Here is a 22,399-nt window from a genome sequence, read left to right on the forward strand (position 1 = left end):
CGTTTTTTGCGAATTATGGTTTCCATCCCTCATTTTTACCAAATTCTCTTCCAGAATGCACGGTACCCGCAGTCCAGGAGAAATTGGATTTCTTTACCTCTAACAACCAAGTTTTACAGGACACCATGACCAGAACCCAGGAGTACAACAAAGCGACCTTCGATAAAAAGAGGCGAGGTGAGCTCTTACTTGCACCTGGGGATCAGGTATGGTTGTCCACCATAAACCTTAGGTTGGCCTGCCCTTCCAAGAAGTTGGGTCCCAAATTTCTTGGACCATTCCCTGTTAAACGGAGAATTAATGAAGTTGCATATGAACTTGAACTTCCGGATTCACTAAAAGTACATCCAGTTTTTCACGTGTCCCTGCTTAAACCATCTATTACTAACCCATTTCCAGGTCGAAGTACGGATCCTCCTGATCCAATCCTGGTAGATGGGGAAGAGGAATTCGAGGTGGAGGCTATCATGGACCACAGGAAAAGAGGTAATCAAAACCAATTCTTAATAAAATGGAAGGGGTTTGGCCCAGAGGAGAATTCTTGGGAACCAGAGGATAATATTCATGCTGAAGACCTGTTACAAGCCTTTAAAACAGCTCATCCAGAGAGATTTTTTCAAAGGGGCATCCGGAGGCTGCCCCTTGGGGGGGGCAATGTCACGAAGATCCTGCCAGTAACCGGCGTCCCAGGCGCACGGGAACCCGGCCACGGGTCCCATTGCGCATGCGCGCGCGTTCACGGGTGCGGTCACGCACAGGCACGCGCGCACTCCCGCTAGTGTCCGGCGGGCTATTTAAACCTGCCTGTCACACTCCATCCCTGCTGTCTGCTCTACAGCGTTCTGTGAGTGTTACCTGATCTGATCTGTGTTTCCTGTTATCCGACCCGGCTTCCTGTTTAACGATCCTGCTATCTGCCTGCACCAGACTCTCTTGGCTTGCCTGACCATCCCTCTGTATTACCCCTGGTACCTCTGCTGTCCGAACGTTACTGACCACCGGCTTGTTGACCCTCCGCTGTGTTCATCAGCTTCAAGTCTGCTACCTGCTGTTGTTCCTGGTTCCAGTCCAGCTTCCAGTTTGCTATTACCTGCTGTTGTTCCTGGTTCCAGTCCAGCGTTCCAGGCTACCTTCTGCTGTGTTCCAGCCCAGCGTTCCAGGCTATCTTCTGCTGTGTCCAGTCCAGCGTTCCAGTCTACTACCTGCTGTTGTTCCTGGTTCCAGTCCAGCGTTCCAGGCTATCTCTGCTGTGTTCCAGTCCAGCGTTCCAGTCTACTACCTGCTGTTGTTCCTGGTTCCAGTCCGGCGTTCCAGGCTACCTTCTGCTGTGTTCCAGTCCAGCGTTCCAGTCTACTACCTGCTGTTGTTCCTGGTTCCCGTCCAGCGTTCCAGTCTACTACCTGCTGTTGTTCCTGGTTCCAGTCCGGCGTTCCAGGCTACCTTCTGCTGTGTTCCAGTCCAGCGTTCCAGGCTATCTTCTGCTGTGTTCCAGTCCAGCTCCCGGTCTGCTATCTCCTGCTGTTGTTCCTGGTTCCAGTCCTGCACTCCAGTCTCCGTCCTCAGTCTACTCCTCAGAGGGTGCCACCACTACTGGACTTTCAGCAACTGTTGATCCTGCCAGGCACCCATACCACTCTTCACTCCTGGCCCTCTGTCTCCATTCCAGGGGAACGGGAGTGGGAGCTGTAAGGGAGGTCTTTTCCTGCACTTCAGGCTCACAACCTACCAGGTACGTGACAATTTGTGACCTCTTCTCCGGTATGTTGAGGCCTTTTGCATTCAGGGATGCTATCTTGAGTGACAAGGATGTGCTTGAGTTTCCAGGTTGGGCCATATCTGTTTGTGTTGTGAGTGGAAAGGGTAGGTATAGGTGTAGGTAGCTAGTTAGTTAAAACAGTGGCTGTGGTGTGAGTGTGTGGTGAGTGTGTGGTGAGGTTCCGGGGGGAATGAGAGATGGACAACTGTAGGTGGGACGGGGGTTAGGTGTGGTTGAGGTAAGGGGGTGAGGAGAGGGGGTAGGTAGTTATATGGGGTTAAATCCGGGAGGTGAAAAAAGACCAGCTAATTCACCCTTAGGCGTAGTAGTTTCCGGATAGGTCAGCAAGAACTACCAGAGTTCGCTGGGTAAGGAGTTGGTTGGTTACGGTCGTGAGATGGATGGGGTCTCCGAAACCTGTGAGGTCAGAGGTGTTTAAGTAGAGGTTTATATGGGGCAGATTGAGAGTTGATAGTTGGCGATTGTGGGGTATTAATGGTTGAGCGGCCGATTCCGGGTGTAGGGTAAGACCAAGGATGGGGAATGGATTGGATTCCTGGGCATTTGTTGGTTGGGCATTGAGCGTTGTGTATAGGGGTACTTGGGTTTATTTGTGAGCTTTGTGTTGATGTTGGAATGGATGAAGTAGATGGGATGAGAGAGGATATCCACGTAAGTGTTGTTGAAATGGTGTGATTGATGAGATTGTTCTGTGCGGCAGTGGACCAAAGTGTTAGTTGAGGATATATGGATGTGTAGATGGGTCACTACCGAGCAGGCTAGCAAGTTCGCAAGGGGAAGAGAGGAAAACAAGTCATAATATGTGACATTCTTAATTAACATGTATAACAGTAAGAGCAAAACAGTTCCCTATATGGCAGTAAAACTACAATAATAGTATTAGGGATTCTAACAGTGTTGCTGCCACCCCCGTTGCTGCTTGACTTAAAGGTGTTTTGGGGGGGGGCCCAGGAGGAATCTGTTGGTAACAAGATCCTTACAAGAACAAGAACCGTACAAATATCCAAACATGTATTAATACTACTGATGGGTACTTACATTTCATAAAAAATTTGAAAGTGAAAACAGTATTTAAAAACAGGAAACTGGAGTGATCTGTGCTCCACAGCTCGAAACCGGAAGTGATGCAATGACGCTGTATAGTCCCGCCCTATGCGTTTCATCAATGGGACGTCATCTGGAGGGTGGGACTATACAGTGTCATTGCATCACTTCCGGTTTCAAGCTGTGGAGCGCAGATCGCTCCGGTTTCCTGTTTTTAAATACTGTTTTCGCTTTTAATGATTTTTATTAAATGTAAGTACCCATCAGTAGTATTAATAAATGTATGGATATTTGTACGGTATCACACTATGGAGTCTCTTTCCTCTCTACATGTGGGCAACATCTAAGAGGTTAACAGTGAGGAGCCCACTTACATCGCAGACAAGGAGGCACTTGGAGAACACAGGACAGGAAGTTTCCTCCCACTCCACAGGCTGCACAGTGGCTCATACTGTGAAGGTGAAATACCTCCTTGTGAAGTGAATAATAGCAGTGAGTGCGTTTCTTATGGGGCACTGTTTTCTAAGAAGCACAGAACAATTTGAAGGAGCACATTGTCACTTTGTTGGACCTTTTTTATACACCAGGGTTTAAGGACGGTATATGCATATTTCTGAACCCAGTTTCACAGCAACAATATATACCAGTAATATATGTAGGATTTTTTTGCACATAAATATCACTTTGAATTGCAGGTTTTGCACAGGATTGTGTTTATTTTATTTTATTTTATTTTCGTTTGAACATAACAATATGTATTATGTATAAGTGGTTAGGAAGTTTACACAGTAGGATTTTTTTGTGGATTTTTGTGAATATACAAATATTTATTTCCTGCACTTTTATTGTCACTTTTTGCACTAAATGCACCCGTGACACACACCCCACAAGTATTTAGAGGTTGTAGGTCACCTCTTAATAAGAGCAGCGCCATACCTATCCCCTCTTTTTCACATTTCTTCTAGATTCACCTTAGGGTGAATTTATTGATAGAGGCTGCAGCTCTCATTTTTCTAATTTTTTCACATGTAGACTAAATAAACTTACTATGCAATTGCTGATCAACTGAACTCCAGATCTGTACCAATTTTTATCCTTGTAATTCTATACTGTATGGTATACCTAATGAAGTGTTTATGTCTTAAATATTTAATGTAATAAAATGTTGCTTTTTTTATACAAGTTCTAGTGTCGGTTTAGTTCTCAAAGATATATTTAAAGTTCCGGTACTCTTGTGTTTGGCCTGTTCTATACTGGCTTCAAATCTTGTTTTTTTTTTATTTCATTGCACCCCTGTAGATATAATCTATGTAAACTATTATATATAGCAATTGAAAAATATAGATTACCTTGCAGGAAATATATAACAAGTTCATAAATGGGTGAATAGACGTATTCAGTATTTGATGCTTCATAAAATTGGTCATATTTTGTTAAAACTGATAGGAGGAATGAAAGACAAAAAGTGATTACCGGAGCTCCTGGGTCTTTTATTAAACAATCTTTTGAAGGATGTTGACAATCTCCCCGCCATCTCTTTGCTCGGTCTTAGTTCTTCTACATCTGAATCCCAGTCATGTCACAGAACACCTAGACACAGAGATACATTGTCACTAATGGTTACTATATTGTCCAAATTTCTTTATTTTTTATAACAATATTTACAAAACTAAGACCTAGAGCCACATAGGCAGCTTTTATCTAACTCCATACATATATAATTGATGCAAATTATTGCAACTCTTTCAAAATGAATACATTATTAAATGTATTTTTATAAAAGCAGTGCAAGTACCTGAATCTGCCCTGGTATTATCCTCCTGCAATCTGTTAAAGGATAAGTTCACCTTTTGGGAACATGCTCCACCCATTTTCCTCCTAGTTCCTCATACTAGCTGTCACTTTTTGAAATCAGCTTGGCTCCACCCACACAGGCCCATCATTCATTGAAATAAACTGAAATAAAAAATAGATGGTGCCCAGGTGAATGAGACACAAGATCCAAAGTGACAGCCTGAGTGGTGATGATGCTGGAGAAACAACGGACTGGATACAAGATGGCCATGGATAGAAGGCATGTGGGGGCTGGGCTCAGCCCTTCCCTCTCAGAGCTCTGTGCTCAGCTGTCGGTTAATTGCCAAAGACTCTTCCTTCCACAGTGACCCACCTGGTCTTCATTTCCTGCTTGTCAGCTAGAGCTGCTGGTTATATAAATTCACTGGATCAGATCTTCTATGCCTTTGCCTTGGTCAACATATCCAGACTCTCTCTGCTGTGTTTTCCTGTGAAAGACTTTTGCTTGGCTGACTTTCCTTCTGGTTCCTGATCCTGTTTGCTGCACCCGACTTCGCTGGTCTCTGGACTCCTGTTTCTCTGGCTTGTTCTGACTACCCATCCTGGTTACCAAACTCTGGCTATGTTTTGACTACGTTTGCTCTGTTTATACCATTTTATTAACCACTTAAGGACCGCCTAACGCCGATTTACGTCGGCAAGGCGGCACGGGCAGGCAAAATCACGTACATGTACGTGATTTGCCTCTCGCGGGTGGGGGGTCCGATCGGACCCCCCCCCGGTGCCCGAAGCGGTCCCGTTCTGTTCCCCGGCGATCCGAGATGAGGGGGAGGCCATCCGTTCGTGGCCCCCCCCTCGCGATCGCCGCCGGCCAATGGGAACACTCCTTTGCTGCTGTATGCTAAACAGCAGCAAAGGAAATGATGTCATCTCCCCTCGGCTCGGTATTCCGTTCCAGCGCCGAGAGGAGAAGACATCAATGTAAGTGCACAACACACTACACACACAGTAGAACATGCCAGGCATACAAAACACCCCGATCCCCCCCCGATCGCCCCCCCGATCCCCCCCCAATCACCCCCCCCCCCTGTCACAAACTGACACCAGCAGGTTTTTTTTTTTTTTTTTTTTCTGATTACTGCATAGTGTCAGTTTGTGACAGTTACAGTGTTGGGACAGTGAGTATTACCCCCCTTTAGGTCTAGGATACCCCCCTAACCCCCCCTAATAAAGTTTTAACCCCTTGATCACCCCCCATCGCCAGTGTCGCTAAGCGATCATTTTTCTGATCGCTGTATTAGTGTCGCTGGTGACGCTAGTTAGTGAGGTAAATATTTAGGTTCGCCGTCAGCGTTTTATAGTGACAGGGACCCCCATATACTACCTAATAAATGTTTTAACCCCTTGATTGCCCCCTAGTTAACCCTTTCACCACTGATCACCGTATAACCGTTACGGGTGACGCTGGTTAGTTTGTTTATTTTTTATAGTGTCAGGGCACCCGCCGTTTATTACCGAATAAAGGTTTAGCCCCCTGATCGCCCGGCGGTGATATGCGTCGCCCCAGGCAGCGTCAGATTAGCGCCAGTACCGCTAACACCCACGCACGCAGCATGCGCCTCCCTTAGTGGTATAGTATCTGATCGGATCAATATCTGATCCGATCAGATCTATACTGGCGTCCCCAGCAGTTTAGGGTTCCCAAAAACACAGTGTTAGCGGGATCAGCCCAGATACCCGCTAGCACCTGCGTTTTGCCCCTCCGCCCAGCCCACCCAAGTGCAGTATCGATCGATCACTGTCACTTACAAAACACTAAACGCATAACTGCAGCGTTCGCAGAGTCAGGCCTGATCCCTACGATCGCTAACAGTTTTTTTGGTAGCATTTTGGTGAACTGGCAAGCAAGCACCAGGCAGCGTCAGGTTAGCGCCAGTAGCGCTAACACCCACGCACGCACCGTACACCTCCCTTAGTGGTATAGTATCTGATCGCATCAATATCTGATCCGATCAGATCTATACTAGCGTCCCCAGCAGTTTAGGGTTCCCAAAAACGCAGTGTTAGCGGGATCAGCCCAGATACCTGCTAGCACCTGCGTTGTGCCCCTCCGCCCGGCCCAGCCCAGCCCACCCAAGTGCAGTATCGATCGATCACTGTCACTTACAAGGCACTAAACGCATAACTGCAGCGTTCGCAGAGTCAGGCCTGATCCCTGCGATCGCTAACAGTTTTTTTGGTAGCATTTTGGTGAACTAGCAAGCACCGGCCCCAGGCAGCGTCAGGTTAGCGCCAGTACCACTAACACCCACGCACGCAGCATACGCCTCCTTTAGTGGTATAGTATCTGAACGGATCAATATCTGATCCGATCAGATCTATACTAGCGTCCCCAGCAGTTTAGGGTTCCCAAAAACGCAGTGTTAGCGGGATCAGCCCAGATACCTGCTAGCACCTGCGTTTTGCCCCTCCGCCCGGCCCAGTCCAGCCCACCCAAGTGCAGTATCGATCGATCACTGACACTTACAAAACACTAAACGCATAACTGCAGCGTTCGCAGAGTCAGACCTGATCCCTGCGATCGCTAACAGTTTTTTTGGAAGCTTTTTATTGAACTGGCAAGCACCAGCGGCCTAGTACACCCCGGTCGTAGTCAAACCAGCGCTGCAGTAACACTTGGTGATGTGGCGAGTCCCATAAGTGCAGTTCAAGCTGGTGAGGTGGCAAGCACAAGTAGTGTCCCGCTGCCACCAAAAAGACAAACACAGGCCCGTCGTGCCCATAGTGCCCTTCCTGCTGCATTCGCCAATCCTAATTGGGAACCCACCACTTCTGCAGCGCCCGTACTTCCCTCATTCACATCCCCAACCAAATGCAGTCGGCTGCATGAGAGGCATTTTCTTTATGTCCTCCCGAGTACCCCTACCCAACGAACCCCCCCAAAAAGATGTTGTGTCTGCAGCAAGCGCGAATATAGGCGTGACACCCGCTATTATTGTCCCTCCTGTCCTGACAATCCTGGTCTTTGCATTGGTGAATGTTTTGAACGCTACCATTCACTAGTTGAGTATTAGCGTAGGGTACAGCATTGCACAGACTAGGCACACTTTCACAGGGTCTCCCAAGATGCCATCGCATTTTGAGAGACCCGAACCTGGAACCGGTTACCGTTATAAAAGTTAGTTACAAAAAAAGTGTAAAAAAAATATATATATATAAAATAAAAAAAAATAGTTGTCGTTTTATTGTTCTTTCTCTCTATTCTCTCTCTCTATTGTTCTGCTCTTTTTTTACTGTATTCTATTCTGCAGTGTTTTATTGTTATTGTTATTATGTTTTATCATGTTTGTTTTTCAGGTATGTAATTATTTATACTTTACTGTTTACTGTGCTTTATTGTTAACCATTTTTTTGTCTTCAGGTACGCCATTCACAACTTTGAGTGGTTATACCAGAATGATGCCTGCAGGTTTAGGTATCATCTTGGTATCATTCTTTTCAGCCAGCGGTCGGCTTTCATGTAAAAGCAATCCTAGTGGCTAATTAGCCTCTAGACTGCCTTTACAAGCCGTGGGAGGGAATGCCCCCCCCCCCACCGTCTTCCGTGTTTTTCTCTGGCTCTCCTGTCTCAACAGGGAACCTGAGAATGCAGCCGGTGATTCAGCCAGCTGACCATAGAGCTGATCAGAGACAAGAGTGGCTCCAAACATCTCTATGGCCTAAGAAACCGGAAGCTACGAGCATTTTATGACTTAGATTTCGCCGGATGTAAATAGCGCCATTGGGAAATTGGGGAAGCATTTTATCACACCGATCTTGGTGTGGTCAGATGCTTTGAAGGCAGAGGAGAGATCTAGGGTCTAATAGACCCCAATTTTTTCAAAAAAGAGTACCTGTCACTACCTATTGCTATCATAGGGGATATTTACATTCCCCGAGATAACAATAAAAATGATTTAAAAAAAAAAAAAATGAAAGGAACAGTTTAAAAATAAGATAAAAAAGCAAAAAAATAATAAAGAAAAAAAAAAAAAAAAAAAAAAGCACCCCTGTCGCCCCCTGCTCTTGCGCTAAGGCGAACGCAAGCGGCGGTCTGTCGTCAAACGTAAACAGCAATTGCACCATGCATGTGAGGTATCGCCGCGAAGGTCAGATCGAGGGCAGTAATTTTTGCAGTAGACCTCCTCTGCAAATCTAAAGTGGTAACCTGTAAAGGCTTTTAAAGGCTTTTAAAAATGTATTTATTTTGTTGCCACTGCACGTTTGTGCGCAATTGTAAAGCATGTCATGTTTGGTATCCATGTACTCGGTCTAAGATCATCTTTTTTATTTCATCAAACATTTGGGCAATATAGTGTGTTTTAGTGCATTAAAATTTAAAAAAGTGTGTTTTTTCCCCAAAAAATGCGTTTGAAAAATCGCTGCGCAAATACTGTGTGAAAAAAAAAAATGAAACACCCACCATTTTAATCTGTAGGGCATTTGCTTTAAAAAAATATATAATGTTTGGGGGTTCAAAGTAATTTTCTTGCAAAAAAAAAAAACTTTTTCATGTAAACAATAAGTGTCAGAAAGGGCTTTGTCTTCAAGTGGTTAGAAGAGTGGGTGATGTGTGACATAAGCTTCTAAATGTTGTGCATAAAATGCCAGGACAGTTCAAAACCCCCCCCAAATGACCCCATTTTGGAAAGTAGACACCCCAAGCTATTTGCTGAGAGGCATGTCGAGTCCATGGAATATTTTATATTGCGACACAAGTTGCGGGAAAGAGACAAATTTTTTTTTTTTTTTTTGCACAAAGTTGTCACTAAATGATATATTGCTCAAACATGCCATGGGAATATGTGAAATTACACCCCAAAATACATTCTGCTGCTTCTCCTGAGTACGGGGATACCACATGTGTGAGACTTTTTGGGAGCCTAGCCGCGTACGGGACCCCGAAAACCAAGCACCGCCTTCAGGCTTTCTAAGGGCGTGAATTTTTGATTTCACTCTTCACTGCCTATCACAGTTTCGGAGGCCATGGAATGCCCAGGTGGCACAAAACCCCCCCAAATGACCCCATTTTGGAAAGTAGACACCCCAAGCTATTTGCTGAGAGGTATAGTGAGTATTTTGCAGACCTCACTTTTTGTCACAAAGTTTTGAAATTTGAAAAAAGAAAAAAAAAAAAAGTTTTTTCTTGTCTTTCTTCATTTTCAAAAACAAATGAGAGCTGCAAAATACTCACCATGCCTCTCAGCAAATAGCTTGGGGTGTCTACTTTCCAAAATGGGGTCATTTGGGGGGGTTTTGTGCCACCTGGGCATTCCATGGCCTCCGAAACGGTGTTAGGCAGTGAAGAGTAAAATCAAAAATTCACGCCCTTAAAAACGCTGAAGGCGGTGATTGGTTTTCGGGGTCCCGTACGCGGCTAGGCTCCCAAAAAGTCTCACACATGTGGTATCCCCGTACTCAGGAGAAGCAGCTAAATGTATTTTGGGGTGCAATTCCACATAGGCCCATGGCCTGTGTGAGCAATATATCATTTAGTGACAACTTTGTGCAAAAAAAAAAAAAAAAAAAAAAAAAGTGTCACTTTCCCGCAACTTGTGTCAAAATATAAAATATTCCATGGACTCAATATGCCTCTCAGCAAATAGCTTGGGGTGTCTACTTTCCAAAATGGGGTCATTTGGGGGGGGGTTGTGCCACCTGGGCATTCCATGGCCTCCGAAACTGTGATAGGCAGTGGAGAGTGAAATCAAAAAGTTACACCCTTAGAAATCCTGAAGGCGGTGATTGGTTTTCGGGGTCCCATACGCGGCTAGGCTCCCAAAAAGTCCCACACATGTGGTATCCCCGTACTCAGGAGAAGTAGCTGAATATATTTTGGGGTGCAATTCCACATAGGCCCATGGCCTGTGTGAGCAATATATCATTTAGTGACAACTTTTTGTAAATATTTTTTTTTTTTTTTTTTTTTGTCATTATTCAATCACTTGGGACAAAAAAAATAAATATTCAATGGGTTCAACATGCCTATCAGCAATTTCCTTGGGGTGTCTACTTTCCAAAATGGGGTCATTTGGGGGGGTTTTGTACTGCCCTGCCATTTTAGCACCTCAAGAAATGACATAGGCAGTCATAAACTAAAAGCTGTGTAAATTCCAGAAAATGTACCCTAGTTTGTAGACGCTATAACTTTTGCGCAAACCAATAAATATACGCTTATTGACATTTTTTTTACCAAAGACATGTGGCCGAATACATTTTGGCCTAAATGTATGACTAAAATTGAGTTTATTGGATTTTTTTTATAACAAAAAGTAGAAAATATCATTTTTTTTCAAAATTTTCGGTCTTTTTCCGTTTATAGCGCAAAAAATAAAAACTGCAGAGGTGATCAAATACCATCAAAAGAAAGCTCTATTTGTGGGAAGAAAAGGACGCAAATTTCGTTTGGGTACAGCATTGCATGACCGCGCAATTAGCAGTTAAAGCGACGCAGTGCCAAATTGGAAAAAGACCTCTGGTCCTTAGGCAGCATAATGGTCCGGGGCTCAAGTGGTTAAATAGTGTGATTTTTACTGCACTTCTGTCTCAGTCTGATTCATGGTTCCTGACAAGGCAGCTCCCAGGAGATGAAGGAATCTCTATGCAGCATAAAAACAGAAACAAAAGGAGCGCCACTCTAAGTGCAGTATGCAAAAAAATGAGTCTATTTATTTAGACAAATGGCAACTTACATGAGGATGAACAATAAAGCACATGTCAGACTCACCAGAGGTCATTGGAGCTGTGACACTGAAGGATCATGTGGAGTCAGGTTGATCCACACCAAGAGGTGAGTGGGGCAGGGAGCGTCCAGCCGGTGTGGACACTGAAGCCCAGAACTCCACAAGGCAGTGAACACAGATGGCTGAGTCTCGGCTGAGTGTGACCTCAGCGATGGGGGCAGGAATGCTGGGCATGGCTAATGCGTTTCAGAGCCGCCCACTGCTCCTTTCTCAAAGCTGATTGGCCGCAGCTGTGCCACCTGCATATGTAGTGACAGGGAGAAGAGCCACAAATCGGGAAGGAGGACAGGAAGGGGCGGGGACTAGGCTTACAAACAGAGCTCTATACGAATAGAGATCAAAAACTGTTGTAACGGCTCGAATGAGCACGGTTCTTGTCTGCAGCAATATACAGCAGTGACATTTACACAAAATAGCAAAAACAAAAAAGGTAACGAGATACAACTAAAATACCACCTATGGTAATAATGAACACCCATAGAACTAAATATTGCATGACCAGCTGGATGCTCAATGCCCCACTCACTTCCTGGTGCGGATCAACCTGGCTCCACAAGGTCCTTCAGGGCACTTTCACACTGAGGCACTGGGGCGTCGGCGGTAAAACGCAGTTTTTAGCGGTGCTTTACCAACATTTTAGCTGTGCTTTTTAGATGCTAGTGGGGCGCTTTTAACCCCCGCTAGCGGGCGGAAAAGGGTTAAAAGCACAGGTGCAGCGGCACTGCCCATTGATTTCAATGGGCAGGGGCGCTTTAGGAGCGGTGTATACACCGCTCCTAAAGCGCCTCAAAGATGCTGCACCTATACAATCGTTCATCACTGATCTGCACCCTCCATCCCTCATCCTAGCTCATCCTCCATACAATCGTTCATCACACATCTGCACCCTTCATCCCCCATCCTAGATCATCCTCCATACAATCGTTCATCACACATCTGCACCCTTCATCCCCCATCCTACATCATCCTCCATACAATCGTTCATCACTGATCTGCACCCTCCACCCCCCATCTCCCATCTTGAATCATCCTCCATACAATCGTTCATCACACATCTGCATCCTCCATCCCCCATCCTAGATCATCCTTCATACAATTGTTCATCACACATCTGCACCCTTCATCCCCCATCCTAGATCATCCTCCATACAATCGTTCATCACACATCTACACCCTCCATCCCCCATCCTAGATCATCCTCCATACAATCGTTCATCACACATCTGCACCCTCCATCCCCCATCCTCCATACAATCATTCATCACACATCTGCACCCTCCATCCCCCATCCTAGATCATCCTCCATACAATCGTTCATCACACATCTGCACCCTCCATCCCCCATCCTAACACTCAGTATTATCACTCGGCATCACTCAGTATATTAGATCGGGTTCTATGTAATCTTACCTTTCCGGTCACACAAGTCTGTAAAGATATGATATTTAAGCTCTGGACAGGAACAACAAAATTGAGAATTTTGGGAGGGGGAGGAAAAGAAATGTGACTGAGGAAGTTTCACTTCCAGTTTTTACCGAGATCCTTCAATCTACAGATATTGTACATAGAGGAAAACAAAACACCAGAGTATCAGATGGACTCGATCTCCTGATGGAGAATGTCTCTGGTCTTTCTGCCCTCAAGGATAGGGGTATCCTAACAGTCAAAGGAAAAAGAAAGAAAACAACGGCGCACCGACCTTGTGCATTATCCTTGGGAAAATATTTTATTTAAAAGTAAAATAGAAAACTACTCACAAATGTATAAACAAAATAACTCAGGACACAAGTCTCCAGATGATAAAAAATATTCAAGGTGGTAACAGAGGAGATTACAGGAGTCATAGATAGATAGATAGATAGATAGATAGATAGATAGATAGATAGATAGATAGATAGATAGATAGATAGATAGATAGATAGATAGATAGATAGATAGATAGATAGATAGATAGATAGATAGATAGATAGATATTCCTCCTATGCACTGGTGGCCACTAAATAAGAGGTAATGAGGAGGGGGAGGGGTGCTCCAGCCCAAAAAACCTTGTCAAGGTCTATTACAATATACAAAAACATATTTGGGGGGCACACCATACAATGCATTTAAATTCAAGATGGAGCACCCCTCCCCCTCCTCATTACCTCTTATTTAGTGGCCACCAGTGCATAGGATGTATCCCCTTCAGTTCTTCCACATAGAGGAGTTTGGCTCCCATGGTTGAGACAAAGGATCTTCCATTCTATTACTAGAGGAGGACCCACTAATTCGGGGTACTTTGTCGCAGTAAGTGGGCTTAGCACTATATGACCATATAGTGTGACCAAGCCCCCGTATTTTTGAATATGTTCAGGTGTTTTTAACTAGCCCTGCAGGAAATGTCATTCTTGAATGTGTGCGCTGTAAAATATTTTTTCATCCCCATCCCTCTCCACAATATATCCCCACCTCCGCCCATCATCATCCCCATCCCTCTCCACAATATATCCCCACCTCCCCCCATCATCATCCTCATCCCTCTCCACAATATATCCCCACCTCCCCCCATCCTCATCCCCATCCCTCTCCACAATATATCTCCACCTCCACCCAGCATCCTCATCCCTCTCCACAATATATCCCCACCTCCGCCCATCATCATCCCCATCCCTCTCCACAATATATCCCCACCTCCCCCCATCATCATCCTCATCCCTCTCCACAATATATCCCCACCTCCCCCCATCCTCATCCCCATCCCTCTCCACAATATATCCCCACCTCCACCCAGCATCCTCATCCCCATCCCTCTCCACAATATATCCCCACCTCCGCCCATCATCATCCCCATCCCTCTCCACAATATATCCCCACCTCCACCCATCATCATCCCCATCCCTCTCCACAATATATCCCCACCCCTCTCCACTATATATCCCCACCTCCACCCAGCATCCTCATCCCCATCCCTCTCCACAATATATCCCCACCTCCGCCCATCATCATCCCCATCCCTCTCCACAATATATCCCCACCCCTCTCCACTATATATCCCCACCTCCACCCATCATCATCCCCATCCCTCTCCACAATATATCCCCACCTCCACCCATCATCATCCTCATCCCTCTCCACTATATATCCCCACCTCCGCCCATCATCATCCTCATCCCTCTCCACAATATATTCCCACCCCTCTCCACTATATATCCCCACCTCCACCCATCATCATCCCCATCCCTCTCCACAAAATATTTTCCCTCATCATCATCCCCATCCCTCTCCACAATATATCCCCACCCCCGCCCATCATCATCATCATCCTTCTCCACAATATATCCCCACCTCCACCCATCATCATCCCCATCCTTCTCCACAATATATCCCCACCTCCGCACATCATCATCCCCATCCCTCTCCACAATATATCCCCACCTCCACCCATCATCATCCCCATCCCTCTCCACAATATATCCCCACCTCCGCACATCATCATCCCCATCCCTCTCCACAATATATCCCCACCTCTGCCTATCATCATCCCCATAGCTCTCCACAATATATCCCCACCTCCACCCATCATCATCCCCATCCCTCTCCACAATTATTATTATTATTATTATTATAATACAGGATTTATATAGCGCCGACAGTTTACGCAGTGCTTTACAACATTAGGGCAGACAGTACAAGTACAATACAATTCAATACAGGAGAAATCAGAGGGCCCTGCTCGTTAGAGCTTACAATCTAGGAGGGAGGGTCAAGTTATACAAAAGGGTAATAACTGTGGGGGATGAGCTAATGGAGAAAATAGTGCAGTTGTTAGATGGAGGCAGGATAGGCTTCTCTGAAGAGGAAAGTTTTCAGGGATCGCCTAAAAGTGGATAAATTTGGAGACAGTCTGACAGATTGGGGTAGGGAATTCCAGAGGATGGGCGAGGCTCGGGAGAAGTCCTGGAGGCGGATATGGGAGGAGGTGATGAGGGAGTTAGAGAGCAGGAGGTCTTGGGAGGAACGGAGATGGCGATTAGGTTGGTATTTTGAGACTAGGTTAGTGATGTAGCTGGGGGCAGAGTTGTGGATGGCTTTGTAACTTATTGTTAGTATTTTGAATTTAATCCGTTGGGCGAGTGGCAGCCAATGGAGGGATTGGCAGAGAGGGGTAGCAGACACTGAGCGGTTTGTAAGGTGGATGAGCCTGGCAGCAGCATTCATGATGGACTGCAGGGGGGGTAGTCTGTTTAAAGGTAAGCCAATGAGGAGTGAGTTGCAGTAGTCAAGGTGAGAGATAACCAGGGAGTGAATCGGGAGCCTTGTGGTTTCATTGGTTAGAAAGGGACGTAGTTTAGAGATGTTGCGGAGGTTGAGGCGGCAAGCTTTGGAAAGTGATTGGATGTGGGGCTGAAAGGAGAGTTCAGAACCCAGGATAACACCTAGCACCCTGACATGTGGGGACGGGTGGATGGTTGTGCCATTGCTCTTGACAGAGAAGTCAGGGGAAGAGGCACGTGGGGGAGGAAATATTATAAGCTCAGTTTTGGACAAGTTGAGATTGAGGACATGGTGTGACATCCATACAGATATGTCGGTTAGTAAGTTAGTGATGCGTGAGGAGACTGATGGAGTGAGTTGAGGGGTGTAGAGATAGATTTGGGAGGAGGAGGAGACTGATGGAGTGAGTTGAGGGGTGGAGAGATAGATTTGGGAGGAGGAGGAGACTGATGGAGTGAGTTGAGGGGTGGAGAGATAGATTTGGGAGGAGGAGGAGACTGATGGAGTGAGTTGAGGGGTGGAGAGATAGATTTGGGAGGAGGAGGAGACTGATGGAGTGAGTTGAGGGGTGGAGAGATAGATTTGGGAGGAGGAGGAGACTGATGGAGTGAGTTGAGGGGTGGAGAGATAGATTTGGGAGGAGGAGGAGACTGATGGGGTGAGTTGAGGGGTGGAGAGATAGATTTGGGAGGAGGAGGAGACTGATGGGGTGAGTTGAGGAGTGGAGAGATAGTTTTGGGAGGAGGAGGAGACTGATGGAGTGAGTTGAGGGGTGGAAAGATAGTTTTGGGAGGAGGAGGAGACTGATGGAGTGAGTTGAGGGGTGGAGAGATAGATTTGGGAGGAGGAGGAGACTGATGGAGTGAGTTGAGGGGTGGAGAGATAGATTTGGGAGGAGGAGGAGACTGATGGGGTGAGTTGAGGGGTGGAAAGATAGTTTTGGGAGGAGGAGGAGACTGATGGAGTGAGTTGAGGGGTGGAGAGATAGATTTGGGAGGAGGAGGAGACTGATGGGGTGAGTTGAGGGGTGGAGAGATACTTTTGGGAGGAGGAGGAGACTGGTGGGGTGAGTTGAGGGGTGGAGAGATAGATTTGGGAGGGGGAGGAGACTGATGGAGTGAGTTGAGGGGTGGCGAGATAGATTTGGGAGGAGGAGGAGACTGATGGAGTGAGTTGAGGGGTGGAGAGATAGTTTTGGGAGGAGGAAGATACTGATGGAGTGAGTTGAGGGGTGGAGAGATAGATTTGGGAGGAGGAGGAGATTGAAGGAGTGAGTTGAGGGGTGGAGAGATAGATTTGGGAGGAGGAGGAGACTGATGGAGTGAGTTGAGGGGTGGAGAGATAGATTTGGGAGGAGGAGGAGACTGATGGAGTGAGTTGAGGGGTGGAGAGATAGATTTGGGAGGAGGAGGAGACTGATGGGGTGAGTTGAGGGGTGGAGAGATAGATTTGGGAGGAGGAGGAGACCGATGGGGTGAGTTGAGGAGTGGAGAGATAGTTTTGGGAGGAGGAGGAGACTGATGGAGTGAGTTGAGGGGTGGAGAGATAGTTTTGGGAGGAGGAGGAGACTGATGGAGTGAGTTGAGGGGTGGAGAGATAGTTTTGGGAAGAGGAGGAGACTGATGGAGTGAGTTGAGGGGTGGAGAGATAGATTTGGGAGGAGGAGGAGACTGATGGGGTGAGTTGAGGGGTGGAGAGATACTTTTGGGAGGAGGAGGAGACTGGTGGGGTGAGTTGAGGGGTGGAGAGATAGATTTGGGAGGGGGAGGAGACTGATGGAGTGAGTTGAGGGGTGGCGAGATAGATTTGGGAGGAGGAGGAGACTGATGGAGTGAGTTGAGGGGTGGAGAGATAGTTTTGGGAGGAGGAAGATACTGATGGAGTGAGTTGAGGGGTGGAGAGATAGATTTGGGAGGAGGAGGAGACTGATGGAGTGAGTTGAGGGGTGGAGAGATAGATTTGGGAGGAGGAGGAGACTGATGGAGTGAGTTGAGGGGTGGAGAGATAGATTTGGGAGGAGGAGGAGACTGATGGAGTGAGTTGAGGGGTGGAGAGATAGATTTGGGAGGAGGAGGAGACTGATGGAGTGAGTTGAGGGGTGGAGAGATAGATTTGTGTGTCATCATCATAGAAATGATATTGAAAGCCGTGAGAGGCTATCAGCTGACCCAGGGAAGAGGTGTAGATTGAAAATAAAAGAGGTCCAAGAACAGAACCTTGGGGGACCCCGACAGAGAAGGGAAGAGGAGTGGAGGAAGTAGAATTGTAAGTGATACTGAAGGTGTGTTGGGATAGGTAGGATGAGAGCCACTAAAGAGCACAGTCACGGAGACCGAGGGAGTAAAGTTTTTTGAGGAGGAGGGGGTGGTCAACCGTGTCAAAGGCAGCTGAAAGATCCAGAAGTAGGAGTACAGAATAGTGTCCATTGGTTTTTGCAGTTAGTAGGTCATTTGTGAGTTTTAAAAGAGCAGTTTCTGTGGAATCAAAAATTATAAACAAGCCTTGCGAGCCACATACGGGTCAATGCCTAATAATAATAAAAATAAAACCTAAAATCAATCCTAAGCAAAACATCAGCAGCAAACACTTAATCACGTTTCATAATCGCGTAAGTGGCATATAAAGAAAAATGTGTCTGCGCTAGATGAAAAATAATACCATATATATAATAACAGTGAGTGCTAAGTGCCAAAATAAACAAATGTGCTTATACTGACCAATGATAGATCAGAGATAACTGATAGTGCATTTATCCAAAGTGCAAAGTGCTGTATCAAACATACAATATAAGTGTCCAATCAGAAGTGAAATAATAACATTCCTCATGAAAGTCTTTATATTTCAAACGGTGTATATCCAAAAATATATAAAGTGCCCAAAATTAGTGTCCATAATCAGTGAAGTTCATCCAACTTGTTCTTCCAAAAGTGCAACACCATAAAACATGCACTCGTGTCCTTCAGTGACCCCCACAAGCATATGCGCTCACCTTCCAGCGTGCGACACAGTATTTAAACTCTGTCAAACACGCTTTGGAGACACTCCTGTGCTCTAATGGAATCAGCTGTGTAGACCTCCAGTGCTCACAATAATGATTTTATATGCAAGAGAAAAAGAAACTCCATAGCGCAATATTGCATGATAATAACGGATCTTTTATTAAGAAATATACCAGACTCTCCCCTTGCCGGGGTACTCACATGCTGCGGGTGCGTAAGTGCACCATCCTACATAGGTATAAGCTTAAACCGGCCGATCGTATGGTAATGGCATGTGGTGCGGTGTGTACCTCAATCTCTCCCTCTCTCTCTCTGCTGACAGCTCCGTCCAGGCCCCTCCCCTACGCGTGTTCGGCACCGGGATCACGTGCCTTCATCAGGGGGATTTTGATCAGTTATCTCTGATCTATCATTGGTCAGTTTCTGTGGAATGTTGAGGGCAGAATCCAGATTGAAGGGGATCAAGAAGGTTGTTTTTAATGAGGTGGTCACTCAGTTGGTTGTAAACCAGGCGTTCAAGGAATTTAGAGGAAAAGGGGAGCAAGGAGATAGGGTGTAGGTTGTTAAGATTGGTAGGGTCCAAGGACGGCTTTTTGAGTATGGGGGTGACCAGTGCATGTTTTAGAGCGTCGGGGAAGATGCCAGAGGTGAGGGAGAGATTGAAGATGTGGGCTAGAGAGTGTAGGATGGGGTCAGAGGGTGACCGTAGCATTTGAGAGGGAATAGGGTCCAGGGGACAGGTGGTTAGGTGGGCGATAGAAAGGAGTTTAGCAACTTCATCTGGAGTAGCAGATTTGAATAGGGGGAGTGTCAGTTGTACCTGTTGACATGGGGTCTTAGCTGGGGGAGATACCTGTAGAATGGAGATTTCGCTGTGCCACCTGCATATGTAGTGACAGGGAGAGGAGCTACAAATCGGGAAGGAGGATGGGAAGGGGCGGGGACTAGGCTCACAAACAGAGCTCTATACTAATAGAGATCAAAAACTGTTGTAACGGCTCGAATGAGCACGGTTCTTGTCTGCAGCAATATACAGCAGTGACATTTACACAAAATAGCAAAAACAAAAAAGGTAACGAGATACAACTAAGATACCACCTATGGTAATAATGAACACCCATAGAACTAAATATTGCATGACCGGCTGGATGCTCCCTGCTCCACTCACTTCCTGGTGCGGATCAACCTGGCTCCACAAGGTCCTTCAGGGCACTTTCACACTGAGGCACTGGGGCGTCGGCGGTAAAACGCAGTTTTTAGCGGTGCTTTACCAACATTTTAGCTGTGCTTTTTAGCTGCTAGTGGGGCGCTTTTAACCCCCGCTAGCGGGCGGAAAGGGGTTAAAAGCACCGGTGCAGCGGCACTGCCCATTGATTTCAATGGGCAGGGGCGCTTTAGGAGCGGCCTCAAAGATGCTGCACCTATACAATCGTTCATCACTGATCTGCACCCTCCATCCCCCATCCTAGATCATCCTCCATACAATCATTCATCACACATCTGCACCCTCCATCCCCCATCCTAGATCATCCTCCATACAATCGTTCACCACACATCTGCACCCTCCATCCCCCATCCTAGATCATCCTCCATACAATCGTTCATCACACAACTGCACCCTCCATCCCCCATCTCCCATCTTGAATCATCCTCCATACAATCATTCATCACACATCTGCACCCTCCATCCCCCATCTCCCATCTTGAATCATCCTCCATACAATCGTTCATCACACATCTGCACCCTCCATCCCCCATCCTAGATCATCCTCCATACAATTGTTCATCACACATCGGCACCCTCCATCCCCCATCCTAGATCATCCTCCATACAATCGTTCATCATACATCTGCACCCTCCATCCCCCATCCTAGATCATCCTCCATACAATCGTTCATCACACATCTGCACCCTCCATCCCCCATCCTAGATCATCCTCCATACAATTGTTCATCACACATCTGCACCCTCCATCCCCCATCCTAGATCATCCTCCATACAATTGTTCATCACACATCGGCACCCTCCATCCCCCATCCTAGATCATCCTCCATACAATCGTTCATCATACATCTGCACCCTCCATCCCCCATCCTAGATCATCCTCCATACAATCGTTCATCACACATCTGCACCCTTCATCCCCCATCCTAGATCATCCTCCATACAATCGTTCATCACACATCTGCACCCTCCATCCCCCATCCTAGATCATCCTCCATACAATTGTTCATCACACATCTGCACCCTCCATCCCCCATCCTAGATCATCCTCCATACAATTGTTCATCACACATCTGCACCCTCCATCCCCCATCCTAGATCATCCTCCATACAATCGTTCATCACACATCTGCACCCTCCATCCCCCATCCTAGATCATCCTCCATACAATCGTTCATCACACATCTGCACCCTCCATCCCCCATCCTAACACTCAGTATTATCACTCGGCATCACTCAGTATATTAGATCGGGTTCTATGTAATCTTACCTTTCCGGTCACACAAGTCTGTGGAGAGACGATCTTTAAGCTCTGGACACGAACAACAAAATGGAGAATTTTGGGAGGGAAGAGAAAGAAATGTGACTGAGGAAGTTTCACTTCCAGTTTTTACCGAGATCCTTCAATCTACAGATATTGTACATAGAGCAGTGGTTCTCAACTCCAGTCCTCAGGACCCACCAACAGGCCAGGTTTGCAAGATTGCTGAAATACATCACAGGTGATATCACTTGCTGCTCAGTGATTGCCGTATTCTAGTCTGCAACTCCCCAAGGTAATACTTAAAATCTGGCCTGTTGGTGGGTCCCGAGGACTGGAGTTGAGAACCACTGACATAGAGGAAAACAAAACACCAGAGAACCAGATGGACTCGATCTCCTGATGGAGAATGTCTCTGGTCTTTCTGCCCCCAAGGATAGGGGTATCCTAACAGTCAAAGGAAAAAGAAAACAATGGCGCACCGACCTTGTGCATTATCCTTGGGAAAATATTTTATTTAAAAGTAAAATAGAAAACTACTCACAAATGTATAAACAAAATAACTCAGGACACAAGTCTCCAGATGATAGAAAATATTCAAGGTGGTAACAGAGGAGATTTACAGGAGTCACACACACACTGATATACAGATATATATCGATAGATAGATAGATAGATAGATAGATAGATAGATAGATAGATAGATAGATAGATAGATAGATAGATAGATAGATATTCCTCCTATACACTGGTGACCACTAAATAAGAGGTAATGAGGAGGGGGAGGGGTGCTCCAGCCCAAAAAACCTGGTCAAGGTCTATTACAATATACAAAAACATATTTGGGGGGCACACCATACAATGCATTTAAATTCAAGATGGAGTACCCCTCCCCCTCCTCATTACCTCTTATTTAGTGGCCACCAGTGTATAGGATGTATCCCCTTCAGTTCTCCCACATAGAGGAGTTCAGCTCCCATGGTTGAGACAAAGGATCTTCCATTCTATTACTAGTGTAGGACCCACTAATTTGGGGTACTTTGGAGTAAGTGGGCTTATCACTCTATGACCATATAATGTGACCAAACCACCGTATTTTTGAATATGTTCAGGTGTTTTTAACTAGCCCTGCAGGAAATGTCATTCTTGAATGTGTGCGCTGTAAAATATTTTTTCATCCCCATCCCTCTCCACAATATATCCCCACCTCCGCCCATCATCATCCCCATCCCTCTCCACAATATATCCCCACCTCCACCCAGC

At 46.1% G+C, this 22,399-nt stretch overlaps 1 protein-coding gene across 1 annotated transcript in view; it reads right to left on the reverse strand.

Annotated features, from left to right (window-relative positions):
• LOC141117799 (NACHT, LRR and PYD domains-containing protein 3-like) overlaps positions 1–21,233 on the reverse strand; it is a 318,488-nt gene extending 297,255 nt beyond the window's left edge. Inside the window, exons 1-2 of the mRNA XM_073610830.1 lie at positions 21,146–21,233; positions 4,295–4,411 (exon numbers count right to left, since the gene is read on the reverse strand). Of these exons, the coding sequence (XP_073466931.1) occupies positions 4,295–4,355 (61 nt within the window). The 5' untranslated portion in view covers positions 4,356–4,411; positions 21,146–21,233. The remainder of the gene's footprint in view (positions 1–4,294; positions 4,412–21,145) is intronic.
• Between the last annotated feature and the right edge of the window lie 1,166 nt (positions 21,234–22,399).

Source organism: Aquarana catesbeiana, linkage group LG13, assembly GCF_042186555.1.
Source record: "Aquarana catesbeiana isolate 2022-GZ linkage group LG13, ASM4218655v1, whole genome shotgun sequence".
NCBI classification, from domain to species: domain Eukaryota; kingdom Metazoa; phylum Chordata; class Amphibia; order Anura; family Ranidae; genus Aquarana; species Aquarana catesbeiana.